This window comes from Nerophis ophidion, linkage group LG12 (assembly GCF_033978795.1).
Source record: "Nerophis ophidion isolate RoL-2023_Sa linkage group LG12, RoL_Noph_v1.0, whole genome shotgun sequence".
Lineage (NCBI taxonomy): Eukaryota > Metazoa > Chordata > Actinopteri > Syngnathiformes > Syngnathidae > Nerophis > Nerophis ophidion.
Window position 1 is genome coordinate 39,058,728 of NC_084622.1, and position 27,103 is coordinate 39,085,830.

At 37.4% G+C, this 27,103-nt stretch overlaps 1 protein-coding gene across 2 annotated transcripts in view; it reads right to left on the reverse strand.

Annotated features, from left to right (window-relative positions):
* Window positions 1–27,103, reverse strand: part of LOC133563436 (furin-like) — a 221,943-nt gene that overhangs the window by 41,053 nt on the left and 153,787 nt on the right. For both annotated transcript variants that reach the window (XM_061917560.1, XM_061917559.1), the window contains exon 9: window positions 6,590–6,802. In XM_061917560.1, coding sequence (XP_061773544.1) covers window positions 6,590–6,802 — 213 coding nt within the window. The remainder of the gene's footprint in view (window positions 1–6,589; window positions 6,803–27,103) is intronic.

The following is a 27,103-nucleotide window of genomic DNA, read 5'->3' on the forward strand; positions in this document are numbered from 1 at the left end:
ATGTTTTTTCCCGCTGTCAGAATGTAGCAAAGCGATAAAAACACCCACAGTATTACTGTATTTGCACAAAGTTGTAGAAAACAGTGTGCAGACAGAGCGATTATCTAAAAAGAAGGAAGGCGATCACGGCTTGCAAGCCTCGAACTGAATTCGAATGTGAATAATGTGGATAACATTCAAATGTGCTCAGCTCATTTTGTATCTGGTGTGCATGGATACATTTTTACCTGTTTTTTGCGAGTTTTAAATAAACATATTGCTAATACACAAGGATTACTTTTTATCAGGCATGACAAGATGACATTGGCAAATCTCCATTTGCATTCCTCACCCCACAATGAGCACTAAACACTAAACAGGCAACCGCTTTTAATGTCGGTTCCTGTATAAACTTGGAGAAAAGATTAGGCATGAGAAAGTGACCTGAAATTATTGGAACAAATAACAGAAATAATATAAAAGAATTATGTTTTTTTTTTTATTATATAGTTTTACTGCTGAGTACACTACTACCACAGATAAATGAGCGTGTGCTGTATGTAATTGTATGATTTCACTACTTAACATTTCGTATTGCTCTCCTTCGGCAATTGGCGCCACTTAACCCACATAACACCCTTTGCGGGGGGTATTTTTATCTTTTTAAAGTTGTGCAAGTGTTTGTGGCGTTTCAGCATCTTTTAAAACGTGTATTTTTTCTAGGGTTTTTTACTTTTACATTATCATTCCATTCACTTTCACCGCCATGTGTAGAAACGCTTCCCTCCTTAATGGCTGCACATCTGGGTACTAAACACTTTGTACGTTTCCATCAACCGGTTTCAACCATGCATTAAATTGATCGTGCAGGAGACACAAATCGTTGAACCTTTACTTACCTATCTCATGCAAGTAATTTGGCTTTGCTGTGGGCTTTCATTAAGTTTTCTCCGCTGCTATGCTAACTAAGCTGTCAACACAGCAATAGCTGGTGGCGTTCGATAAAGTGAGACCGGGCAGCACAGTTAGTTCCGCTGTGTAGTTACGATATAGTGTCCTCAAAAATCGAAACATTTCAAAGGGAGACTGAAGTTAATGCATGTTTTAAATAAAAGTAACTTCAATAGATTTTTAAGCCCTTTCAAAATTATATTGAAGACCTTTTATGAGATTTTAGGAGAATTTTACACATTTTATGGCCTTAAATTCTAATTTTTAGACTTTTTTAAGACCCGCGGATACCCTGTAGGGCCTACAGCAGGGGTCACCAACCTTTTTTAAACCAAGAGCTACTTCTTGGATACTGATTAATGCGAAGGGCTACCAGTTTGATACACACTTAAATAAATTGCCAGAAATAGCCAATTTGCTCAGTTTACCTTTAATAAGTAAATCTACATATATAAAAAAAAATGGGTATTTCTGTCTGTCATTGGGTCGTACATTTTTTTTCCTTTTACAGAAGGTTTTTTGTAGAGAATAAATGATGAAAAAAACACATGATTGAACGGTTTAAAAGAAGAGAAAAAGCGAAAAAAATTAAAATTAAATTTTGAAACATAGTTTATCTTCAATTTCGACTCTCTAAAATTCAAAATTCAACCAAAAAAATGAAGAGAAAAACTAGCTAATTGAATCTTTTGGAAAAAATTAAAAAAATAATGTATGGAACATCATTACAAATTTTTCCTGATAAAGATTAATTTTTAGAATTTTGATGACATGTTTTAAATAGGTTAAAATCCAAGCCGCACTTTGTTAGAATATATAACAAATTAGACCAAGCTAAACTTCTAACAAAGACAAATCATAATTTCTTCTAAATTTTCCAGAACAATAATTTTAAAAGAAATCTAAAAGACTTTGAAATAGGATTTAAATTTGATTCTACAGTTTTTTTAGATTTGCCAGGATATATATTTTTTTATTTTAATCATAAGTTTGAAGAAATATTTCACAAATATTCTTCGTCAAATGAACAGAAGCTAAAATGAAGAATTTAACTAACATGTATCTATTATTCTTTACAATAATAATAAAAAAATTAATACTTGAACATTGATTTAAATTGTCAGGAAAGAAGAGGAAGGAATTTAAAAGGTAAAAAGGTATATGGTATATGTGTTTAAAAATCCTAAAATCATTTTTAAGGTTGTATTTTTTCTTTAAAATTGTCTTTCTGAAAATTATAAGACTCAAAGTAAAAAAGTAAATTTATTTAAACAAGTGAAGACCAAGTCTTTAAAATATTTTCTTGGAGTTTCAAATTCTATTGGAGTTTTGTCTCTCGTAGAATTAAAAATGTCGAGCAAAGCGAGACCAGCTTGCTAGTAAATAAATACAATTTTAAAAATAGAGGCAGCTCACTGGTAAGTGCTGCTATTTGAGCTATTTTTAGAACAGGCCAGCGGGCAACTCATCTGGTCCATACGGGCTACCTGGTGCCCGCGGTGCACCGCGTTGGTGACCCCTGAGTTACGTTATAGTGTCCTCAAAAATCGAAACATTTCAAAGTGAGACTGAAGTTTATGCATGTTTTAAATAAAAGTAACGTCAATAGATTTTTAAGCCCTTTCAAAATCGTATTTAAGACCTTTTATGAGATTTTAGGAGAATTTTACACATTTTATGGCCATAAATTCATACTTTTAGACTTTTTAAGACCCCGCGGATACCCTGTGGGGCCTACAGATATATACAGCCTATAGTGTAGTCCAGTGGTCCCCAACTTTTTTATAGCTGCGGACCGGTCAACGCTTAAAAGATTTGTCCCACGGTGTTTTTTTGTTTGTTTGTTTGTTTTTCATAAAGAAATACAATCATGTGTGCTTACGGACTGTATCCATGCAGACTGTATTGATCTATCTTGATATATAATGTATATATTGTGTTTTTTATGTTGATTTAATAATTTTATTTATTTATTTTTTCTCGTGCATACATCCATTCATACATATTACTTGAATTTGTTTTCATGTAAAAAAAACAAAAAAAACATTTTTAAATATTTTGCCGTTACAGGCCACCATGATCAATTACATGAAGGGGAAACCCTGATACAACAATAATCCATCCATTTTTCTACCACTTGTCCCTCAACATCACAGGGCCAACACAGATAGACAACATCCATTCATCCATTTTCTACCGCTTGCCCCTTTTGGAGTCACAGGGGGTGCTGGAGCCTATCTCAGCTTCATTCGGGCGGAAGGCGTCGTACACCCTGGACAAGTCGCCACCTCACCACAGGGCGAACACAGATAGACAACATTAACGTACAAAATGTACGTATTCCAGCATACTGAATAAGGCTTCAAAATCATTTTTGGTCCTTTCTGATTGGCGACTTCCAGTGCCATTACATCCAACATGTACAATGTGCCAAGTCACCGAAGAGGGAAGGCTGGTCAATAAGTTGAGATAGCAGCGAGTACTGCGGTTAAAAAGTGGATATTTCTAATGAAGCAATTTCCCACAATCAGATAAGAGAGGACGCTTTTCAGGTGATGTGCCGAGAATGTTGCCCAGAACAGCTTCAAACCTTAAGCTGAGCTGTGGGGAGAGGGGCTGGCCTCAGAGGCAGGAGGATGTAGGCTGGACAACTCTGGAAGCTGGATCACTGGTAAAGGTTTGGTTTGCAATTGTTAGAAAACAAACTTATTTAAATCTCGAGTTATAAGCTAATGCCAGGAAGTAAGATCAGATGTTTGGGGACAGACCTATAAAGGGAAACAGCAATTATTTTGAAATTTGAAAAGCGATTGTGCTAATGAGAGTAATTATTTTAGAATAGAATAGAAAGTACTTTATTAATCCCTGGGGGGAAATTCAGCACCACAGTTCGCTCACAATAGACAATAATAATAATAAATCATATTTAACATATATTATATATATATATATATAATATGATATATGAATAGTATAAATATATTCTACATTTAAGTGCAGTCAAGGAACATATACATTATACAGTCTGATGGCTGTCGGTATGAAGGACCTCCTGTGTCGTTCCGTGTTGCATTTAGGGAGTCTGAGCCTTCCACTGAACGTGCTCATTCTCTCCGCAAGGTCCGAGTGTAGTGGGTGGGAGGTTTTTTGCCTCTAAAAAGCGCCATCAATACTCCATTTATATATTGTGACCTGATTATTAACCAAGTAAAAGCAAAATTGTTATTATAAGCATTTTATTTTTAGCCGCACTGTGATCCAAGAGCGCTAACTATTTTTTGCAGCTGCAGTGTTGACATACTAAGTTGCTGATCATGATCGCCTGTTAGCTAGTCAAAGGTATTCAACATCAGGCCTGGGGAATTATTTTTACAAGAGGGGCCACATTGAGAGAAAAAAAAACTTTGTCCGGGACATGCTGTGAATAATGTATAATGTATAATTATGTATTATTATGTATGTTTCCCTGCTCTTCAGGGGATCCTTGATCTAATGTATATTCCGCTCTACCCCGCTGGTATTGACCACTGTTTAACGGATAAACCAAAGAAACATTTACTATATATATATATATATATATATATATATATATATATATATATATATATATATATATATACACACACACACATTAACTTTTACATTATGGGAAGCAATGTCCGCTACAGTGGTATTTTTTTATATCAGTCAGAAAAAAAAATTCTCAAAAAAGTAAACTAACAATATAACTTTTATTAATGCAAGTACATCAAAAACTGATGTTGGGCTTTGCTGGCTTCAAACATATTTTCAGTGTGACGCTTTATGAGGAGACGACTTGTCCACTGCCTTTCATTCGAACGGGAAGAATAGGCTCCAGCGCCCGTGGGACTTTGAGAGAGGTAAGGGGTAGGAAAAATTGATGGATGGATTGACTGATGGATCAAGTAGCTTTTTAGTTTGTCTGTCGCCTTGGAAACACTTGAAACGAAAGTGGCGCGCTTTGCGTGGCAGAACGCAGACTTTCTTACCTCCGCCAAAGAGGTTATGTTTTGGCCTGGGCTTGTTTGTCTGTTTTTTGGCAACATAACTCAAACAGTTATGGGCAGATTTAATGTCCCAAAAAAACTATTATTTTATATTCGACAAGTATGCACATTCTTCACTTCCTGCTTACCACGTCCCCACTTTGCCGTTGCGGCGTTGTGCAGAGGATTCTGGCTAATGATAAAAGGCCAAAGAAACTACACTTGCCAAGTTTTTATTTGATACCGTCACACATCACCGTATTATTGGGAAGACTTTGAAACAGAAATACCGCTGTATTTATAATACTGTTTCATCCCTATTATACATTTATATACTTTTAGTCACAATAATTTTTGATTGAATTCTAAAAATGTTACGACCACCTTAAAACACTGAATGGAATTTTACAGTTTTTTACTGAATGAGACTTCAATCCCGGGCTCGGGATCTTTCTGTGTGGAGTTTGCATGTCCTCCCCGTGAATGCGTGGGTTCCCTCGTCCTGTCCCCTTAGCAGAAAAACAGCCCGAAAGCATCATGTTTCCACCCCCATGCTTCACAATAGGTATGGTGTTCTTGGGATGCAACTCTGTATTCTTCTTCCTCCAAACACGACGAGTTGAGTTTATACCAAAATGGATACATGGATGATACAGCAGAGGATTGGGAGGATGTCATGTGGTCAGATGAAACCAAAATAGAACTTTTTGGCATAAACTCAACTCGTCGTGTTTGGAGGAAGAAAAATAATGAGTTGTATCCCAAGAACACCCTACCTACTGTGAAGCATGGGGGTGGAAACATCATGTTTTGGGGCTGTTTTTCTGCTAAGGGGACAGGACGATTGATCCGTGTTAAGGAAAGAATGAATGGGGCCATGTATCGTGAGATTTTGAGCCAAAACCTCCTTCCATCAGTGAGAGCTTTGAATGGTTGACCAAATACTTATTTTCCACCATAATTTACTAATAAATTCTTTAAAATTCCTACAACGTGAATTCCTGGATTTTTTTTTCACATTCTGTCTCTCGCAGATGAAGTGTACCTATGATGAAAATTACAGACATCTGTCATTATTTTAAGTGGGAGAACTTGCACAATCGGTGGCTGACTAAATACTTTTTTGCCCCACTGTATGTGTGAATGTGGAAATATTGTCAAAGCGCTCTAAGTACCTTGAAGGTACCATTTACCATTAAACTATTAAGTCATTTAGCTTCAAAATAAATATTTTAAATCCCCCCAAAACATTTTGGATTGGTTGTTTGAAGGAACCTTTATCCTAATAACTGCAAAGGCACCATGACAAACATCAAGAGAGGCATATTTATTTGTGTGGCCTGCAGCATGCCTCTCTTTAAAGGGCATGTTAGATTAAATGGTTATCTGTGTTTCTGTCCCTGAAGAAAGTGTTTCTTGACAAGCGGATCGAAAACAGCATGTGGTGGTTTCTCAGCACTTGTCAGCTTGGTTTCCTGTGTTTTGCACATGAGTCACTCTTAAATTGACAGCAGAGAGATGTCGCTGATGTATGATCGCACTAAAAAAGTATTGATTTTAAATATGTACGCGCGCACTTGTGGACAATTTTCTTGAGTTCTTTACCCCCCAACATGAGACCATACATTTTCAAGGTGTGTGTGTTTACTTACTATTTGTTTCTCCCCTGGGTTTCCCGAGCTGAAGGTAGAAGCAAGGGTGGAGGCGCATGGTTCACTGTACCACGGCACACTGCCGTACTGCGTCGTGCTGCTGATGGACAATGTGAAAATACTATTGGTGTAACCATCACAGTTGCAGTTGTCCTGCTCTCTGCCACCGTTTCCTGAGGCCCAGATGAAAATGGAGCCAAGTCCACTCCGTCCCTTAGGTAATTAAGAGAAACAAACATCATTGCAAATGACTGTACAACTGTAATTCGTAGGTAGACACACAGAGAGAAAACAGAGTTTATACTCCCCCTAAAACGCTTTAGTTGTCTGCCGTCTTTAACAAACAGAATAGCTGTAAAAGGTTCCTTATTACCCCCTTGAATGTCAGGCAACATATTGCAACAGAGATAACAAAGAAATGTAATTACAAAATCTACCAAGGCGTGATATTTACAAGCCTGATAAATGACAACCTAATAGCTTCCAATAAGAATGTTTTGTTCCGTCTCCATCTCCCAAAAAAAGCTAACAGTATAACACCCGTTTAATCCCATTAAATATGCACTGCTACAAACAGGCTTACAATTGTATTGTGATTTATAGCTCGTGATTACACATTCACAAAATATATTTGTAATTTAAAAATCAATTTACATGTATAGTTATCGTACTATATTTCTTTTGTCATAGCTAAACATTTAGGAAAAAACAGCCCCGGTATACAAAACACAAAGGTCCATTATAGAGGATAACATAATCAAGATTAGTCAAATATATTGTACATACAAATACACATATACTCACATACACACAGTTATTCATACATACATACATACATACAATGGGGCAAAAAAGTATTTAGTCAGCCACCAATTGTGCAAGTTCTCCCACTTAAAATGATGACGGAGTTCTGTAATTTTCATCATAGATACACTTCAACTGTGACAGACAGAATGTGAAAAAAAAATCCAGGAATTCACATTGTAGATATTTTAAAGAATTTATTTGTAAACCATTCAAAGCTCTCACTGATGGAAGGAGGTTTTGGCTCAAAATCTCACGATACATGGCCCCATTCATCCTTTCCTTAACACGGATCAATCGTCCTGTCCCCTTAGCAGAAAAACAACCCCAAAGCATGATGTTTCCACGCCCATGCTTCACAGTAGGTATAGTGTTCTTGGAATGCAACTCAGTATTCTTCTTCCTCCAAACACGACGAGTTGAGTTTATACCAAAAAGTTCTATTTTGGTTTCATCTGACCACATGACATTCTCTCAATTCTCTGCTGTATCATCCATGTATCCATTTTGGTATAAACTCAACTCGTTGTGTTTGGAGGAAGAAGAATACTGAGTTGCATCCCAAGAACACCACACCTACTGTAAGCATGGGGGTGGAAACATCATGCTTTGGGGCTGTCTTTCTTCTAAGGGGACAGGACGATTGATCCGTGTTAAGGAAAGAATGAATGGGGCCATGTATCGTGAGATTTTGAGCCAAAACCTCCTTCCATCAGTGAGAGCTTTAAATGGTTGACCAAATACTTATTTTCCACCATAATTTACAAATAAATTATTCAAAATTCCTACAATGTGAATTTGTGGATTTTTTTTAATTCAAAATTCCTACAATGTGAATTTGTGGATTTTTTTTTCACATTCAGTCTCTCACAGTTGAAGTGTACCTATGATGAAAATTACAGACCTCTGTCATCATTTTGAGTGTGAGAACTTGCACAATTGGTGGCTGACTAAATACTTTTTTCCCCACTGTACATACATACATACGTATCTACGCTCCCACAAACATACACAAATACAGTACATACCTACATACTCAAAATTCGTACATTCACTGCACAAACATACATAAACACATACCTGTCCATATACATTCACTGTACAAACATACATATACACATACTGTATATATACATACACTGTACAAACATACATATATACATACTGTACATATACAGTACATTCACTGTAGAAACATACATATACACATACTGTACATATACATGCATACACTCATGCACATAAGTTTCATCAAACATAAATTAATGTTGTTACCCTAGGGTAAACTGGGTAACACATGGCACACTGACAAAGCTTAACCTATTGTTACAATAACAATTTACAAGGTTAATGTAGCTGGATTCTCTTTCTTCCCCTCCATTTTTCTGCATTCTTTTGTGTCTCTAGTTATCATTACGTATACGTATTGTTGCATTTGAACAACTGTATAAATGATAATAGAGGTAAAGTATTGGTGTTGTTCATTATCTATAGAACTATTTATTTTGGTATTTGTATTGCTCCATTTGTATTGTAATAATGCTCATTGTCATTTCTGTATTATTATTTATTTCGCTAACTGCTTCTTTGCTATCACTTTTACCATCACATTTGTACATATTGTTTTTGCTGATGTTGCCCTGTTGTTTTTGTTGTTGCTGTTATTGTTGTGTTTGCTGTTGTTGTTTTTGTCTCTCTGTCTTATCCCTCTCTTGTCCCCACAATTTTCCCCTCTGTCTTCCGTTTTCTCTTTCTATCCCCTCCTGCTCCAGCCCGGCGGCACTAAAAGATGACATAAATACATTTAATAAAGTCAAATACACATAAGGCAACAAGAGAAGTATCCCACACCTCTCTGAACAGCCAATATGGAAAACTACATCAACTATATGATTTGCCTGAGAGGACAGGACAAAAAAAACCCAATATATATATATATATATATATATATATATATATATATATATACAAAAAAAAAATCCAGATTAGTCATGGTTGTTACCTTAATTTACTTTAGGAATAGAATTTGGAAAGTGAATTTTCTTAAAGTGTAGTGCATTCTAGGCCTTTGCCTCCCAGACACAGATGACCTCCTTTCTTCTCCATTTGTGGCTCATACAACCGCAGTTCTGCAGATCAAGTCTGTCCCTTTTGGCCACGATGGACTAAAAGAGTGCACAAGGCCATCTGCTGTCAGGACTGCACAGCTTGGATGTGGCGTCTTTGAAAAGAAAAGTCCCTGCTTTAAGCCGTTTTATCTACTCATCATATATATATATATATATATATATATATATATATATATATATATATATATATATATATATACCCACACACCCATGTATAAGTACATATACATACATACAAATGTATGTATACATACATATATGTATACATACATATATGTATACATATATGTATACATACATATATGTATACAATGCACTTAATTTCAATCTACCAGAAAATATTTATTTAGGTAGAAATATCACAGAATAACAGAATATCATGATCGTATTGTAAGACGATTTTTCATTGTTTTGTTTGTTAGACTGCATGTGAAGCGTAGCGCTCTTATCAGGAAGCCGCCAACCGGACAGATGTGATTGGTTTGAGAAAACACTTGACATGTTGTGACGAAAATCTCAGATAAGTGCCTTTAGACTTCCACTCAGCCGCCTTTGTTTCTGCTGAGCTTGTATTCCATCTATGCAAACATACGTGCATATGTATATAACATTATGTGTATAAACATAAATAAATACATATTCATAAACAGTTGCAAGAACAAGTATGTGAACCATTTTGGATTATTTGGATTTCTGCATGAATTGGTCGTGAAATGTGTTTTGATCTTTATCGAAGCCCAACACAGTCTGCTTAAACTAATACCTAAATACTAAATACTAATATAACTAAATACTAATATTTATAAAAACATTTGATTTAAAACTACCAGATCTCATCCAACTCAAGACTGCCCAAATGATTTATAAAGCATGTAAAGATTTACTTCCAACAGGGTTACAGAGAAGATTTTTACAAAGAGAAGGGAATTATAATTTAAGAGGAGAACTACTTTTTAAGATCCAATATTGTAGAACAACGCAGAAACGAATGAGTATAACAATAGCAGGGGTTGAAATATGGAACTGTTTAAAGGATGAAATAAAACACAGCACCAACATAAACCAGTTTAAAAAGCTTTTTAAATCATGTATCATTAGTAAATATAAGAAAGAAGAGCAAACATTGTTTTAGAAAGACAATAATATATATGTATATAGATACAATTTATGATTTCATAATTATACATATAGGTTATATTAAAATGTATATATTACCACTTTATATGGAATTTAAATGGGTTGTGTATATATATGATATATATATATATATATATATATATATATATCAATCAATCAATCAATGTTTATTTATATAGCCCTAAATCAGTAGTGTCTCAAAGGGCTGCACAAACCTCGGTAGGGCCCACATAAGGGCAAGGAAAAACTCACCCCAGCGGGACGTCGACCATGATGACTATGAGAAACCTTGGAGAGGACCGCAAGCAATGGATGTCGAGCGGATCTAACATGATACTGTGAAAGTTCAATCCATAGTGGATCTAACGGAACCCTGAGAATCAAGTCCAAAGTGGATCCAATATATATATATATATATATATATATATATATATATATATATATATATATATATATATATATATATATATATATATATATATGTATATATATGTATATATATATATATATATATATATATATATATATATATATATATATATGTATATATATATATATATATATATATGTATATATGTATATATATATATATATATATATATGTATATATATATATATATGTATATATATATATATATATGTGTATATATATATATATATATATATAAGTGTACAAATGTATATGTTTGATTTAAATCTTAAACTGTGTATATGAGACGTGTGCTACATATATGTTGCTTATATATTGTTTAAAAAAAAAAGTAATATAAGTGAAGCATGTTTTAGATTTTATATATTTTGAACCTTGTTCTTGTTGTGATGGGGTAGGTTTATATAAGCGTTGCTTCAACCTACACCCTTTCGGCCTAATCATTGCTCAAATGAGTGTTTTTTTTGTTTTTGTTTTGTTTTTTTTGTTTTTTTTTGTGTTTTCTCTTTTCTTGTTGTTGTTCTTTGTTTTATGTGAAGATTGCCGAAAATAAATAAATAAATACATTAAAAAAAATACCGCACTAAAAATTACAAGTTTTCATCTTTTTGTTGCACACAACATGTAAACATTCACAATGCAGGGTGTAAAAAGTATGGAACCCCTAGACTAATGGCTTCTCCATTACGCAGACAACATTGAGTCTAATCAATGTGACGAGATCATATGTGTTGGTTAATGCTACCGTGCCCTATAAAAAACACGCACCTGTGATAAGTGCGCTGTTCTCAAGAAGCATTGCCTGATGTGAACCATGCCTCGCACAAAAGAGCTCAAGAAGTGTTAACTTGCATAAAGCTGGAAAGGGTTACAAAAATATCTTAAAAAACCTTGATACACATGTGTCAACTTTAAGACAGACTGTCTACAAATGGAGAAAGTTCAGCACTGTTGCGACTCTCCCTAGGCATGCTCGACCTGCAAAGATGACTGTGAGAGCACAGCGCAGAATGCTCAGTGAGGTGAAGAAGAATCTTAGAATGTCAGCTAAAGACTTGCAGAAATCTGTGGCACATGCTGACATTATTATTGACGAATCTACAACACATAAAACATTGAACAAGAATGGAGTTCCTGGGAAGACACCGCAGAGGAAACCATTGAACAAGAATGGAGTTCATGGGAAGACACCGCAGAGGAAACCATTGAACAAGAATGGAGTTCATGGTAAAACACCGCAGAGGAAACTACTGCTGTCCAAAAAAACATTTCTGCACATTTGAAATTTGCAAAACAGCACCTGGATGTTCCACAGCACTACTTGCAAAATATTATGTGGACAAATGAAGCCAAAATTGAGTTGGAACACACAATGCTATGTGTGAAAGAAAAAAGGCACAGTACACCAACATCAAAACCTCATCCCAACGGTGAAATATGGTAGAGGGGGGCATCATGGTTTGAGGCTGCTTTGCTGCCTCAGGGCCTGGATGCATTGCTTTCATCGATGGAAAAATGAATTCCCAGGTTTATCAATATATTTTGCATGAAAACTTAAGACCGTCTGTCCGCCAACTTAAAGGCCTACTGAAACCCACTACTACCCACCACACAGTCTGATAGTTTATACATCAATGATGAAATATTAACATTGCAACACATGCCAATATGGCCGGTTTACTTTACTAAATTGCAATTTTAAATTTCGCGCGAATTATCCTGCTGAAAATGTCGCGGTATGATGACGCATATGATGATGCGTGCGCATGACGTCACGGGTTGTAGCGGACATGTTTATCCAGCCCAATCCCTACTATAAATCGTCAGCTTTAATCGCATAATTCCACAGTATTCTGGACATCTGTGTTGCTGAATCTTTTTCAATTTGTTCAATTAATAACGGAGATGTCAAAGAAGAAAGATGTAGGTAGATAGTGGTGTATTGAGGCTGCCTTTAGCAACACAAACACAGCCGGTGTTTCCTTGTTTACATTCCCGAAGGTGAAGCTATACTATGGAACAGAGCGGTCAAGCGAACATGGTTGCCGACCACATGTCAACCGGCAGGTTTCGGTGAGAAAATTGAGGTAATAATTCGGCTCTTACCGTAGACATGAGCGGAGCTTGCGTTGGTTCTCGTGCACCTGTCAAAGAGGCAGCTGCGGACTGTCTTGCCTCCTCCGACCGGCCGCCTCCGAACGTGGGATGTTTCCACCGTGAAGGAGGGGGGAAAAAAGCTCGGCCCGACCGGCGGCCTTCGCTTCGCCTCGTCGAGAAACGTGGCTTCCCTCAGAGACACTGGCGGTCAACACACCCGTGGCCACACCCCTCCGACTTTCAGGAACGACTATATAATCTCACTACAACACTAGTAACACAATAAGCAGATACGGGATTTTCCAGAATAACATCTGAATCGCTCCCACTGCCCTGTCTTTTTTTTTTTTCTAGTCCTTCACTCTCACTATCCTCATCCACAAATCTTTCATCCTCGCTCAAATTAATGGGGAAATCGTCGTTTTCTTGGTCCAAATCCCTCTTGCTGCTGGTGGCCATTATTGTAAACAATGTGAGGATGTGAGGAGCTCCACAACCCGTGACGTCACGCGGACATCGTCTGCTACTTCCGGTACAGGCAAGGCTTTTTTATTAGCGACCAAAAGTTGCTAACTTTATCGTCGATGTTCTCTACTAAATCCTTTCAGCAAAAATATGGCAATATCGCGAAATGATCAAGTATGACACATAGACTGGACCTGCTATTCCCGTGTAAATAGGAAAATCTCATTTCAGTAGGCCTTTAAGCTCAACAGAGGATAGGTAATGCAACAGGACAACGACATAGAAGTAAATCAACAACGGAATGGCTTCAACAGAGGAAAATACGCCTTCTGGAGTGGCCCAGTCAGAGTCCTGACCTCAATCTGATTGAAATGCTGTGGCATGACCTCAAGAGAGCGATTCACACCAGACATCCCAAGATTATTGCTGCACTGAAACAGTTTTGTGAAGAGGAATGGTCCAAACTTTCTCCTGACAGTTGTGCATGTCTGTTCTGACACTACAGGAAACCTTTGGTTGAGGTTATTGCTGCCGAAGGAGGTTCAACCAGTTATTAAATCCAAGGGTTCACATACTTTTTCCACCATTCACTGTTGAATGTTTACATGTTGTGTTCAATAAAAACATGAAAACCGATATTTTTGTGCGATATTAGTTTAAGCTGACTCTGTTGGTCTATCAACTTACTTTGATGAAGAGCAGAAGATAATTTATAAACAATTTATGCAGAAATCCAAGTAATCCGAAAGGGTTTACATACCTTTTCTTGCAACTGTATATACATACACACATATACATACATGCACACATATACATACATACATACACACATATACTATATATACATGTGTGTGTATATATATATATATATATATATATATATATATATATATATATATATATATATATATATATGTAGGTGTGGGAAAAATCACAAGACTACTTCATCTCTACAGAACTGTTTCATGAGGGGTTCCCTCAATCATCAGGAGATTTTAATGGAAGCATTCACATACAATGGTTTATATAGGGCACAGAGTGGGTGGGTACAGGCAGGCGTAGGGGCGTGGTGATTGGCTCATGTGTTACCTAGGAGGTGTTTCCATCTGTGGCGGCATGTTGAAATGATTTCACTGCGCTTGTTGAGGGATGATAGATCTGGATGATATATAATAAACAGTTTCTCTTTTAAGCATAGGTTGCATCTTTTATTACCACTGTTGTAAGGTGTGCTGGATGCGAGAATTTGCCATGTTATTGAATAATCAACATCAACATCCATTTTCTACCGCTTGTCCCTATGCTTAAAAGAGAAACTGTTTATTATATATAATCCAGATCTATCATCCCTCAACAAGCGCAGTGAAATCATTTCAACATGCCGCGACAGACGGAAACACTTCCTAGGTAACACATGAGCCAATCACCACGCCCCTACGCCTGCCTGTACCCACCCACTCTGTGCCCTATATAAACCATTGTATGTGAATGCTTCCATTAAAATCTCCTGATGATTGAGGGAACCCCTCATGAAACAGTTCTGTAGAGATGAAGTAGTCTTGTGATTTTTCCCACACCTACATATTGCGCTTTACCACGGTATCGAGCACTATTCTCTGGATAATCCAATCAAGACATATATATATATATATATATATATATATATATATATATATATATATATATATATATATATATATATATATATATATATATACATAAATTAATCCATCCATTTTCTACCGCTTGTCCCTATATATACACCTATATATATATATATATATGTATATATATATATATATATATATATATATATATATATACACATATATATACTTATATATATACATGCACTTATATATACATATATAGTATATACATATACACACATATATACACATATATATGTATATTTACACAAACACATATATATATGTACACACACGTACACACACACATATATACATATGTAAATATATACACACACATATATACATATATAAATACACACATACACACACATATATATATATATATATATATATATATATATATATATATATATATATATATATATATACACATATACACACACACACGCACATATATTTAAATGTATATTTATATATATGCATATATAAGTGGCAGTCGAAAAAATACGATGAGATCTATATGTAGATGACATAGCCCAATAGGGGATATTTCTTCCACCCACTTCTCTCAACAGCAAGACAAATTGTGTGGCAAAAGACACAAGAAGAAGACAGTGAAGCAATATCTCTGTATTCGGACAGTTATATAAAAAATAGATGTCAAGCAAAAAATGAAAATACAACAATTGTGTATATTTTTTCTCTTTACACTTTCAGACACACTGAACCACACAAAAAGTACAACCCCTCTACTGTTGTCAGTCTAGAGTGAAGATGAAAAATACAATACTTTTTTGTGTGTTTCTGTTGTTTTGTTGGTCTGCCTGAAGTTGGAAAGCCCAGAATGTTTTTGTGTGTGTTTTTTGTATACCACCTGGGGAAGCTGTCTAACCTGTGACAGACCAAAGCTATACCAGAATCCTTTGTCCCTTTTCACTGCTGCTGAAACTAAGTGAAAAATCAATATGAACGATCAACAATAAATACCCTTCTTTGTATGTATTTTCAAGGTATTTTTGTAAACAAAGAACTACTTATTCATTGTGTTTCATGTATGCCACTGTCAGAACTGTGCCTTGTCCCATCATTATAAGCTGCTCCTAAAGCCAGCAGCTCAATGTTTGAGCCAGCAATACCCTTTGCTGGAGGTAACAGAGGCGAGAAGAGGAAACATAAGTGCCTGAGGTTACCCCACTGACAGGAGAACACACGCTGAACCCGACAGGTCCCGTTGTGCGGCTGTCTGGAGATTTTTCTTTCATACGACAACAAGATTCGTTGAGCGGTGCACATAGAAGATGTGAAACATGATTATTTTCTCTTCCCCCCTGGAATCGTTTCATTTATTTATACGCCAATTACTGCAGTGCTCGGTTCCATCTATTGTTCTGCTTCGATGGCTGCTACAGTGCTTTGCTTCATTTCACATGAATGAATTCCCCTGCATCCTTCAAATTGGGTCCATGAGAAATAATTAGCCCTGGACAATATTCCCTTTACAATCTTTGAAGACTAAGGGGACCAAAGGACATGAAATGGTGGACAACTGCTCAATAGTTTCTGGAGTGGCACTAGAGTGGTTTAAGTCAGCACTAAACATGTTTCTACAGTCAGAAATTGTAAATACTAGGTGTGTGGGAAAAAATCGATTCGAATACGAATCGCAATTCTCACGTTGTGCAATTCAGAATCGATTCTCATTTTTAAGAAAATCGATTTTCCATCCATCCATTTTCTACCGCTTATTCCCTTTTGGGGTCGCGGGGGGCGCTGGCGCCTATCTCAGCTACAATCGGGTGGAAGGCGGGGTACACCCTGGACAAGTCGCCACCTCATCGCAGGGCCAACACAGATAGACAGACAACATTCACACTCACATTCACACACTAGGTTTTTATTATTATTATTTTTTTTTATCAATCCAACAAAACAATACACAGCAATACCATAACAATGCAACCCAATTCCAAAACCAAACCTGACCCAGCAACACTCAGAACTGCAATAAACAGAGCAATGGAGAGAAGACACAAACACGACACAGAACAAAGCAAAAGTAGTGAAACAAAAATGTATATTATCAACAACAGTATCAATATTAGTTATAATTTCAGCATAGCAGTGTTTAAAAATCCCTCATTGACCTTATCATTAGACATTTATAAAAATAAAAAAATTAAAACAATATTGTCACAGTGGCTTACACTTGCATCGCATCTCATTAGCTTGACAACACACTGTGTCCAATGTTTTCACAAAGATAAAATAAGTCATATTTTTGGTTCCTCTAATAGTTAATACAAATGTACATTATTGCAATCAGTTGATAAAACATTGTCCTTTACAATTATAAAACTTTTTTTAAAAAATCAACTACTCTGCTAGCGTTTCAGCAGACTGAGGTAGATCCTGCTGAAATCCTATGTATTGAATGAATACGGAATCGTTTTGAATCAGAAAAATATCGTTTTTGAATTGAGAATCGAAAAAATCAATTTACAATCTAATCGCGAACCCAAGAATCGCTATTGAATCGAATCATGGGACACCCAAAGATTTGCAGCCCTAGTAAATACCAAAATAATTGAGACTTTTTGGACCCTTCAGTTGAGTAATGCAAGATTTTGGAATGATGTTTGAAATAAACTACCTTTACTTTGACCATTATGGTACAACTATTGGTTCATTTTGGTGGGTTACACTTTATGCCACTATAATAATAATTATATGATTTTCATAGCTTATTATAATTCATCACATACTTTATGATCTTTTGAACGTAATAGGTATTTTTCACATTACAACAATACAGGAACAGGCAGTTATGAATTCTTTAAAAGGATTATATTATGATTTTTCTACAATTAAGACACGTCCTTGTGGTCTACATAACATGTAATGGTGTTTCTTTGGCCAACAATTTGCATGGATTATATTTTACAGACCATCTTCAAGCCGCTTTCTAACCTTCTCTTCAGGATAAGCCGTTTTGTGGGCTGTCATATTTATGTGCCTCCACTCCGACTTTGTTTTCTCCCCATTAGCTATGCTATAGTTTTTAACACTTCCATCCTAACAACAAAAAAGATATAAGTTTGAACTATCTGCTACTTTTTATTACAAATGGCAACAACATATGATGCATGTACAAGTCTGTCCCATAACAAGAAGACGGAGAAAATAATACTACAATGGCATACTCGCGCAAAGCTCATGGGGTAAAACTTTACCATATATGGAGCTATCCGCTGACATGACCAATTGGAAAATGTCACAAGTTGGTCAAATTCCTAAACGGCTTGTTTGAAGGAAGTATGAAAGGATGCCAGATGGTTTTATAAATATCAATGCCATGTCTCCTCTGTTTTGATTTCAAAATTTCGGGACTTATGCAGCTCTCAAATACACAAAAACAGGCAACAAAAGGTCAGAAAAGTTGGTTTTACAGAATAGGATCCCTTTGAACAAATAGTTATTGTTTCATTGTATCATATTAATGATTCAGAAGAACAATACAGCTTTTTCTAGAATGTTCTTCACAATACTTCAACAGTAGGCTACCACATTAAATTATATAATAAAAGCCAAACAAACAACAACTGATGTTGACCTGTGTAATCCTAACAACAAATAAAGTACAAAAATAAAAGTCTGCTAAGCAGCTTAACAAAAAAAGTGTACCATACAGTATTTCCTGACAGTTAAAGCAGAAAAAAAAACCACATTTTGTACAACAAAACACAAGGAAAAACACTCTCCTTCGATCTACTTTCTCTCTTCTGGCATCAATGCTTGGAAGGGGTGATCCAGGGCCAAGACGTTTAACACAGTCAACGTGAATGACTGCTCGCTGACTGCTCTTGTTGCAAAAAAGCTAAGTATCGTTCTATCTGTGTGATTTTAACTGTTTTGCAGCTTTATTTACAACTTCTCGAACATATTTAATAGTTCAATTTAACTTGCAAATCACCCGATCTCTGTCTCACCACTTCGCCCTCAGCTAGCTAGCTGCTAAGCTAACGAGGCTAGCGGAGAAAGGCAGCGCCGGTCTGAAGGAAGCTTCTCCCCCGCCACCGTGACCACCACTTCCCGAAGACAGCTGGCACCCCACTCGGCGACGGAAAGTTTCTGTGAGTATGGCTTCCTGCGCTTCGTGCACTTTACTCATGGATAGGTTGGCTTTGCTAGAGAGCCGTGTCCGCCAGTTAGAGCAGTGTAATTTCGTAACTTTAGATGTTGCGGACACATCTGCTAGCGTTAGCTGTAGCGAGCTAACTAGCCCGGCTTGTAGCAGCCCTAAGCGGCCTACAAGCTACGGTGTACCGGTTGAGATGCATAATAGATTTAGCCCTTTAGCTAGTCCTACACCCCAGTCTACCGGGCACCACACTTTAGTCATAGGGGACTCCATCACCCGAAACATAAAGCTTAGCAAACCAGCCACAATTAAGTGTATTCCCGGGGGCAGAGCACCTGACATTGAAGCTAATCTTAGGGAGCTAACTCGCAACAGGTCTAGTAAACACGTACGGCAGGCTAACCGCACCACTAGTTATGCGAATATAGTAATACACGTTGGCTCCAATGACGTTAGGATGAGACAATCAGAGATTACAAAGAGAAACATAGCCAGGGCTTGTAATCTCGCCAGAAAGATGTCCAGGCATCGAGTAATTGTCTCTGGCCCCCTGCCTGGGAGAGGCAATGATGAGAGATATAGCAGATTAGTCTCTCTTAACAAGTGGCTGGATAGCTTCTGCACACAACAGGGATTTAGGTTTATTGATAATTGGCCCTCTTTCTGGGGCAAACCTGGCTTGCTGAGGAGAGACGGCCTTCACCCTAACCAGGAAGGCGCTATCCTCTTGTCTCGGAACATAGACTTCGCATTGAGCCACATTTGACTAACTGCACTAGAGCAAGCCCGGTCACAGGCAATTACGGAGCCTGCTAGCCTGGGTATGGAGTCAGTTAAGCTAGAACTAGCCAGCGCCAGGCTGGACGATCCCTGTACACATAGCAATTTTCGTAGAATAATACACAACTCACAAAATGTTTTTTCTACTGTGTCTATGACTACGTCAGAGTTAGACATGCGTTCTACTGAGGTGGCAAATTATGATGCGTTCAGTTTATCGCAGCGCCAAGTAGACAATCTGAAAATTCCCGTCATATCAATTCCTAGATATGGTCGTAATTATTTTAAGTACACTGCGCATAATAAACGCAACATTATTAATATTGCTACTACGGATAATTTTATCAACAAATCCTTAAAACAGCCCACTACCTATAATATGGGCTTTCTAAACATCAGATCTTTGTCTCCCAAAACGTTATTAGTCAATGAGGTCATTAGAGACAACAACCTTAACGTCATCGGTCTTAGCGAAACCTGGCTTAAACCAGACGACTTTTTTGCGATAAATGAGGCATCCCCTCCTAACTATACGAATGCGCATATTGCCCGTCACCTCAAAAGGAAAGGGGGTGTCGCACTAATATACAACAAAAACTTTAACTTTAGTCCTAACTTAAATAATAAATATAAATCGTTTGAGGTGCTTTCTATGAAGTCTGCCACACCTCTGCCTCTGTGCCTGGCCGTTATCTACCGCCCCCCAGGGCCCTATTCGGACTTTATTAGTGAATTCTCAGAGTTTGTTGCTGATCTAGTGACGCACACCGATAATATAATTATAATGGGGGACTTTAATATCCATATGAATACCCCATTGGACCCACTGTGCGTGGCGCTCCAGACTATAATTGATAGCTGTGGTCTTACACGAATAATAAATGAACCGACGCATCGCAGCGGTAATACGATAGACCTAGTGCTTGTCAGAGGTATCACCGTTTCCAAAGTTACGATACTCCCGTATACTAAAGCATTGTCCGATCATTACCTTATAAAATTCGAAGTTCAGACGCATGTTCGTCAAACTAATACTAATAATAACTGCTATAGCAGCCGCAACATCAATGCTGCCACAACGACGACTCTTGCGGACTTACTGCCCTCGGTAATGGCACCGTTCCCAAAGTATGTGGGCTCTATTGATAACCTCACTAACAACTTTAACAACGCCCTGCGCGAAACCATTGATAGTATAGCACCGCTGAAGTTAAAAAAGGCTCCAAAAAGGCGTACGCCATGGTTTACTGAAGAAACTAGAGCTCAGAAATTATTATGTAGAAAGCTGGAACGCAAATGGCGCACGACTAAACTTGAGGTGCACCATCAAGCATGGAGTGATAGTTTAATAACTTATAAACGCATGCTTACCTTAGCTAAAACTAATTATTACTCAAATCTCATCCGCATTAATAAAAACGATCCAAAATTTTTGTTTAGTACAGTAGCATTGCTAACCCAACAAGGGACTCCTTCCAGTAGCTCCACCCATTCGGCAGATGACTTTATGAAGTTCTTTAATAAGAAAATTGAACTTATTAGAAAGGAGATTAAAGACAATGCGTCCCAGCTACAACTGGGTTATAGTAACACAGATACGATTGTATATACGGCGGATACTGCAAATATCCAAAATAGTTTCTCTCGTTTTGATGAAATAACATTAGAAGGATTGTTACAACGTGTAAATTGAATAAAACAAACAACATGTTTACTTGACCCACTTCCTGGGAAACTTATCAAGGAGCTTTTTGTATTATTAGGTCCATCAGTGCTAAATATTATAAACTTATCACTTTCCTCGGGCACTGTTCCCTTTGCATTCAAAAAAGCGGTTATTCATCCTCTCCTTAAAAGACCTAACCTCGATTCTGACCTCATGGTAAACTACCGACCGGTGTCTCACCTTCCCTTTATTTCGAAAATCCTCGAAAAAATTGTTGCAGAGCAGCTAAATGAACACTTAGCGTTTAACAATCTATGTGAAACCTTTCAATCCGGTTTCAGGGCAAATCACTCGACTGAGACAGCCCTCGCAAAATTGACTAATGATCTATTGCTAACGATGGACTCTGATGCGTCATCTATGTTGCTGCTCCTCGATCTTAGCGCTGCTTTCGATTCCGTCGATCATAATATTTTATTAGAGCGTATCAAAACACGAATTGGTATGTCAGACTCAGCCCTGTCATGGTTTAACTCTTATCTTACTGATAGGATGCAGTGCGTCTCCCATAACAGTGTGACCTCGGACTATGTTAAGGTAACGTGTGGAGTTCCCCAGGGTTCGGTCCTTGGCCCTGTACTCTTCAGCATCTACATGCTGCCGCTGGGTGACGTCATACGCAAATACGGTATTAGCTTTCACTGTTATGCTGATGACACCCAACTCTACATGTCCCTAAAGCTGACCAACACGCCGGACTGTAGTCAGTTGGAAGCGTGTCTTAATGAAATTAAACAATGGATGTCCGCTAACTTTTTGCAACTTAATGCCAAAAAAACGGAAATGCTGATTATCGGTCCTGCTAGACACCGACCTCTATTTAATAATACAACTTTAACATTTGACAACCAAATAATAAAACAAGGTGACTCTGTAAAAAATCTGGGTATTATCTTCGACCCAACTCTCTCCTTTGAGTCACACATTAAAAGCGTTACTAAAACGGCCTTCTTTCATCTCCGTAATATCGCTAAAATTCGCTCCATTTTGTCCACTAAAGACGCCGAGATCATTATCCATGCGTTTGTTACGTCACGTCTCGATTACTGTAACGTATTATTTTCGGGTCTCCCCATGTCTAGCATTAAAAGATTACAGTTGGTACAAAATGCGGCTGCTAGACTTTTGACAGGAACAGGAAAGTTTGATCACATTACGCCTGTACTGGCTCACCTGCACTGGCTTCCTGTGCACTTAAGATGTGACTTTAAGGTTTTACTACTTACGTATAAAATACTACACGGTCTAGCTCCAGCCTATCTTGCCGATTGTATTGTACCGTATGTCCCGGCAAGAAATCTGCGTTCAAAAGACTCCGGCTTATTAGTGATTCCTAAAGCCCAAAAAAAGTCTGCGGGCTATAGAGCGTTTTCCGTTCGGGCTCCAGTACTCTGGAATGCCCTCCCGGTAACAGTTCGAGATGCTACCTCAGTAGAAGCATTTAAGTCTCACCTTAAAACTCATATATATAAGTAAACATTGATTGATTGATTGATCTGTATACTCTAGCCTTTAAATAGACCTCCTTTTTAGACCAGTTGATCTGCCGCTTCTTTTCTTTCTCCTATGTCCCCCCCTCCCTTGTGGAGGGGGTCCGGTCCGATGACCATGGATGAAGTACTGGCTGTCCAGAGTCGAGACCCAGGATGGACCGCTCGTCGGGACCCAGGATGGACCGCTCGCCTGTATCGGTTGGGGACATCTCTACGCTGCTGATCCGCTTGAGATGGTTTCCTGTGGACGGGACTCTCGCTGCTGTCTTGGATCCGCTTGAACTGAGCTCTCGCGGCTGTGTTGGAGCCACTATGGATTGAACTTTCACAGTATCATGTTAGACCCGCTCGACATCCATTGCTTTCGGTCCCCTAGAGAGGGGGGGTTGCCCATGTCTGAGATCCTCTCCAAGGTTTCTCATAGTCAGCATTGTCACTGGCGTCCCACTGGATGTGAATTCTCTCTGCCCACTGGGTGTGAGTTTTCCTTGCCCTTTTGTGGGTTCTTCCGAGGATGTTGTAGTCGTAATGATTTGTGCAGTCCTTTGAGACATTTGTGATTTGGGGCTATATAAATAAACATTGATTGATTGATTGAACACTTACATGCCTAAAAAAAAATTACTTTAATGCGGACGTCTCTTGCCAGTATTTAAAGATAACCACCGCTACTTTTCTTAAAAGCAACAAATACACAATAATCCACACCGAAAGGTATTGTATTTGCCAGCATGAAATACAGATGTACTATTTATCTCCTGCGATCGCTCCTTTACACGTTATGGTAGCTGTCACATTGCACAGTACAAATGAAAAAAATTAGTTGTAAAAAAGACTTGAATTAATCCTAATACATGTGTCATTTAATGTGATCACTCCCCAACCAAATTACAATTGACAGCTGTCGCCTTGCACAGTAGAAACTAAAAGGACAATTCAAAATAAGACTAACCCATAAATTCCCCAAAACTGCAAATATAGAGTCATGTACATAGAAGGGAAAAGAAACGGGCAGAAATATGAATGAAAAGAAGATTTGAACGCGGCGTGCACTCCAAAAATCTCAACATGCCGCGGTAGTAGCTTGTCAATCTGTCAGGCTTGGTCATGTTTGTGTTTTCCTGCGTCTTGGTGTTTTAATTCCTGTCCAGTGCTATTTATTTTATTTTCTACTTTCTGTGTTTAGAATTACATCCTTTTCTGGTGCTCTTGTTTTGTAAGTACTGTATTTCCTGTTTGGTCTCTGTGTTTTGAAGCACCTTCACTTTCTGTTCCATGTCCTGCCAGCACACCGGATTCTCAGTACCTTCAGTGCTGGATAATTGTACTTTGTAGACTGTTGCTTAGTGTGCCGTTTTTGTTCATTCCCTGCTTCCTGTTACTATTATATTACAAACCCCGTTTCCATATGAGTTGGGAAATTGTGTTAGATCAGTGGTTCTTAACCTGGGTTCGATCAAACCCTAAGGGTTCGGTCAGTCGGCCTCAGGGGTTCGACGTAGCCTCCGTCCAAACCTGACTAAATAAGAAGTTCAATGTTTTATTATTATAATCAAACGACCGCAATCATTTCCATTAGATTATTTTCTCCTATAAAATGTTTTGGCACACTTACAATGATAAAAAAAAACAAAAACATTGTTTTTCATGAGCTCTGTATGTGGTGGGGTTGGAAATAACGTGTACCCCTTTCAGATATCGCATTTAGGTCCCACTAAAACAGTGGTTCTCAACCTTTTTTCAGTGATGTACCCCCGTGAACATTTTTTTTGATTCAAGTGCCCCCTAATCAGAGCAAAGCATTTTTGGTTGAAAAAAAGGGATAAAGAAGTAAAATACAGCACTATGTCATCAGTTTCTGATTTATTAAATTGTATAACAGTGCAAAATATTGCTCATTTGTAGTGGTCTTTCTTGAACTATTTGGGAAAAAAGATATAAAAATAACTAAAAACTTGTTGAAATATAAACAAGTGATTCAATTATAAATAAATATGTCTACACATGGAAATAATCATCAACTTAAAGTGCCCTCTTTGGTGATTGCAATAGAGATCCATCTGGATTCATGAACTTAATTCTAAAAATGTCTTCACAAAAAAGAAATCTTTAACATCAATATTTATGGAACATGTCCACAAAAAAATCCAGCTGTCAACACTGAATATTGCATTGTTGTATTTATTTTCACAGTTTATGAACTTACATTTGTATTTTGTTGAAGTATTATTCCAAAAATATAATTATAAAGGATTTTTGAATTGTTCCTATTCTTACAATATTTTTGAAAAATCTCACGTACCACTTGGCATACCTTCAAGTACCCCGAGGGGTATGCGTACCCCCATTTGAGAACCACTGCACTGAAACATTCACATGTTGCACAATGAGATGTTAACATGGGATCATGTGTACGTTCCTGTAACTTTCTGTTTGTACAATATACCTTTATTAGTATTTCTTTAACATATTAACATCATTAAATTAAGAAAAAACATTTTATTTTTCACTAAAGAAGGGTTCGGTGAATGCGCATATGAAACTGGCGGGGTTCGGTACCTCCAACATGGTTAAGAACCACTGTGTTAGATGTAAATATAAACAGAATAAAATGATTTGCAAATCCATTTCAATCCATCTTCAATTGAATGCACTACAAAAACAAGATATTTGATGTTCAAACTCATAATTTTTAAATTTTTTTTTGCAAATAATAATTAACTTAGAATTTCATGGCTGCAACACGTACCAAAGTAAATTGGAAAGGGCATGTTCACCACTCTGTTACATCATCTTTTCTTTTAACAACACTCAATAAACCTTTGGGAAGTGAGGAGAGACATTTTTGAAGATTTTCAGGTGGAATTCTTTCCCATTCTTGTTTTATGTACAGCTTAAGTTGTTCAACAGTCTGGGGTCTCTGTTGTAGTATTCTAGGCTTCATAATGCGCCACAAATTCTCAATGGGAGACAGGTCTGGACTACAGGCAAGCCAGTCTAGTACCCGCACTCTTTTACTATGAAGCCACGCTGTTGTAACAAGTGACTTGGCATTGTATTGCTGAAATAAGCAAGGGCGTCCAGTTTTTAAACTGTGTGACAAATTTGCTTATGCATTTATTCACAAAGTGGTGACCGTTTCCCAATCCTTGTTTGTGAATGACTGAGCATTTCACGGAAGCTGCTTTTATAGCCAATCATGGCACCCACCTGTTCCCAATTAGCCTGCACACCTGTGGGATGTTCAAAAAAAGTGTTTGATGAGAAATCCTCAATTTATAAGTATTTATTGCCACCTTTCCCAACTTCTTTGTCACGTGTTGCTGGCATCAAATTCAAAAGTTAATGATTATTTGCTCCCAAAAAAAGTGTTTATCAGTTTGAACATGAAATATGTCGTTGTAGCATATTCAACTGAATATGGGTTGAAAATAATTTGCAAATCATTGTATTCCGTTTATATTTACATCTAACACAATTTCCCAACTCATATGGAAACGGGATTTGTAGTTTTACTTGCATTCCACCTTCTATCTCTGCATACTTGAGGTCACGCTGCAAGAAACACCCACCAAACCTTGACAGACCTGATCCAATCAGTGAGTGACCCCACAGAGACTTCTATGGCCCAGCGGCTTGAAAAGATTTTTGTACTCATAGCCA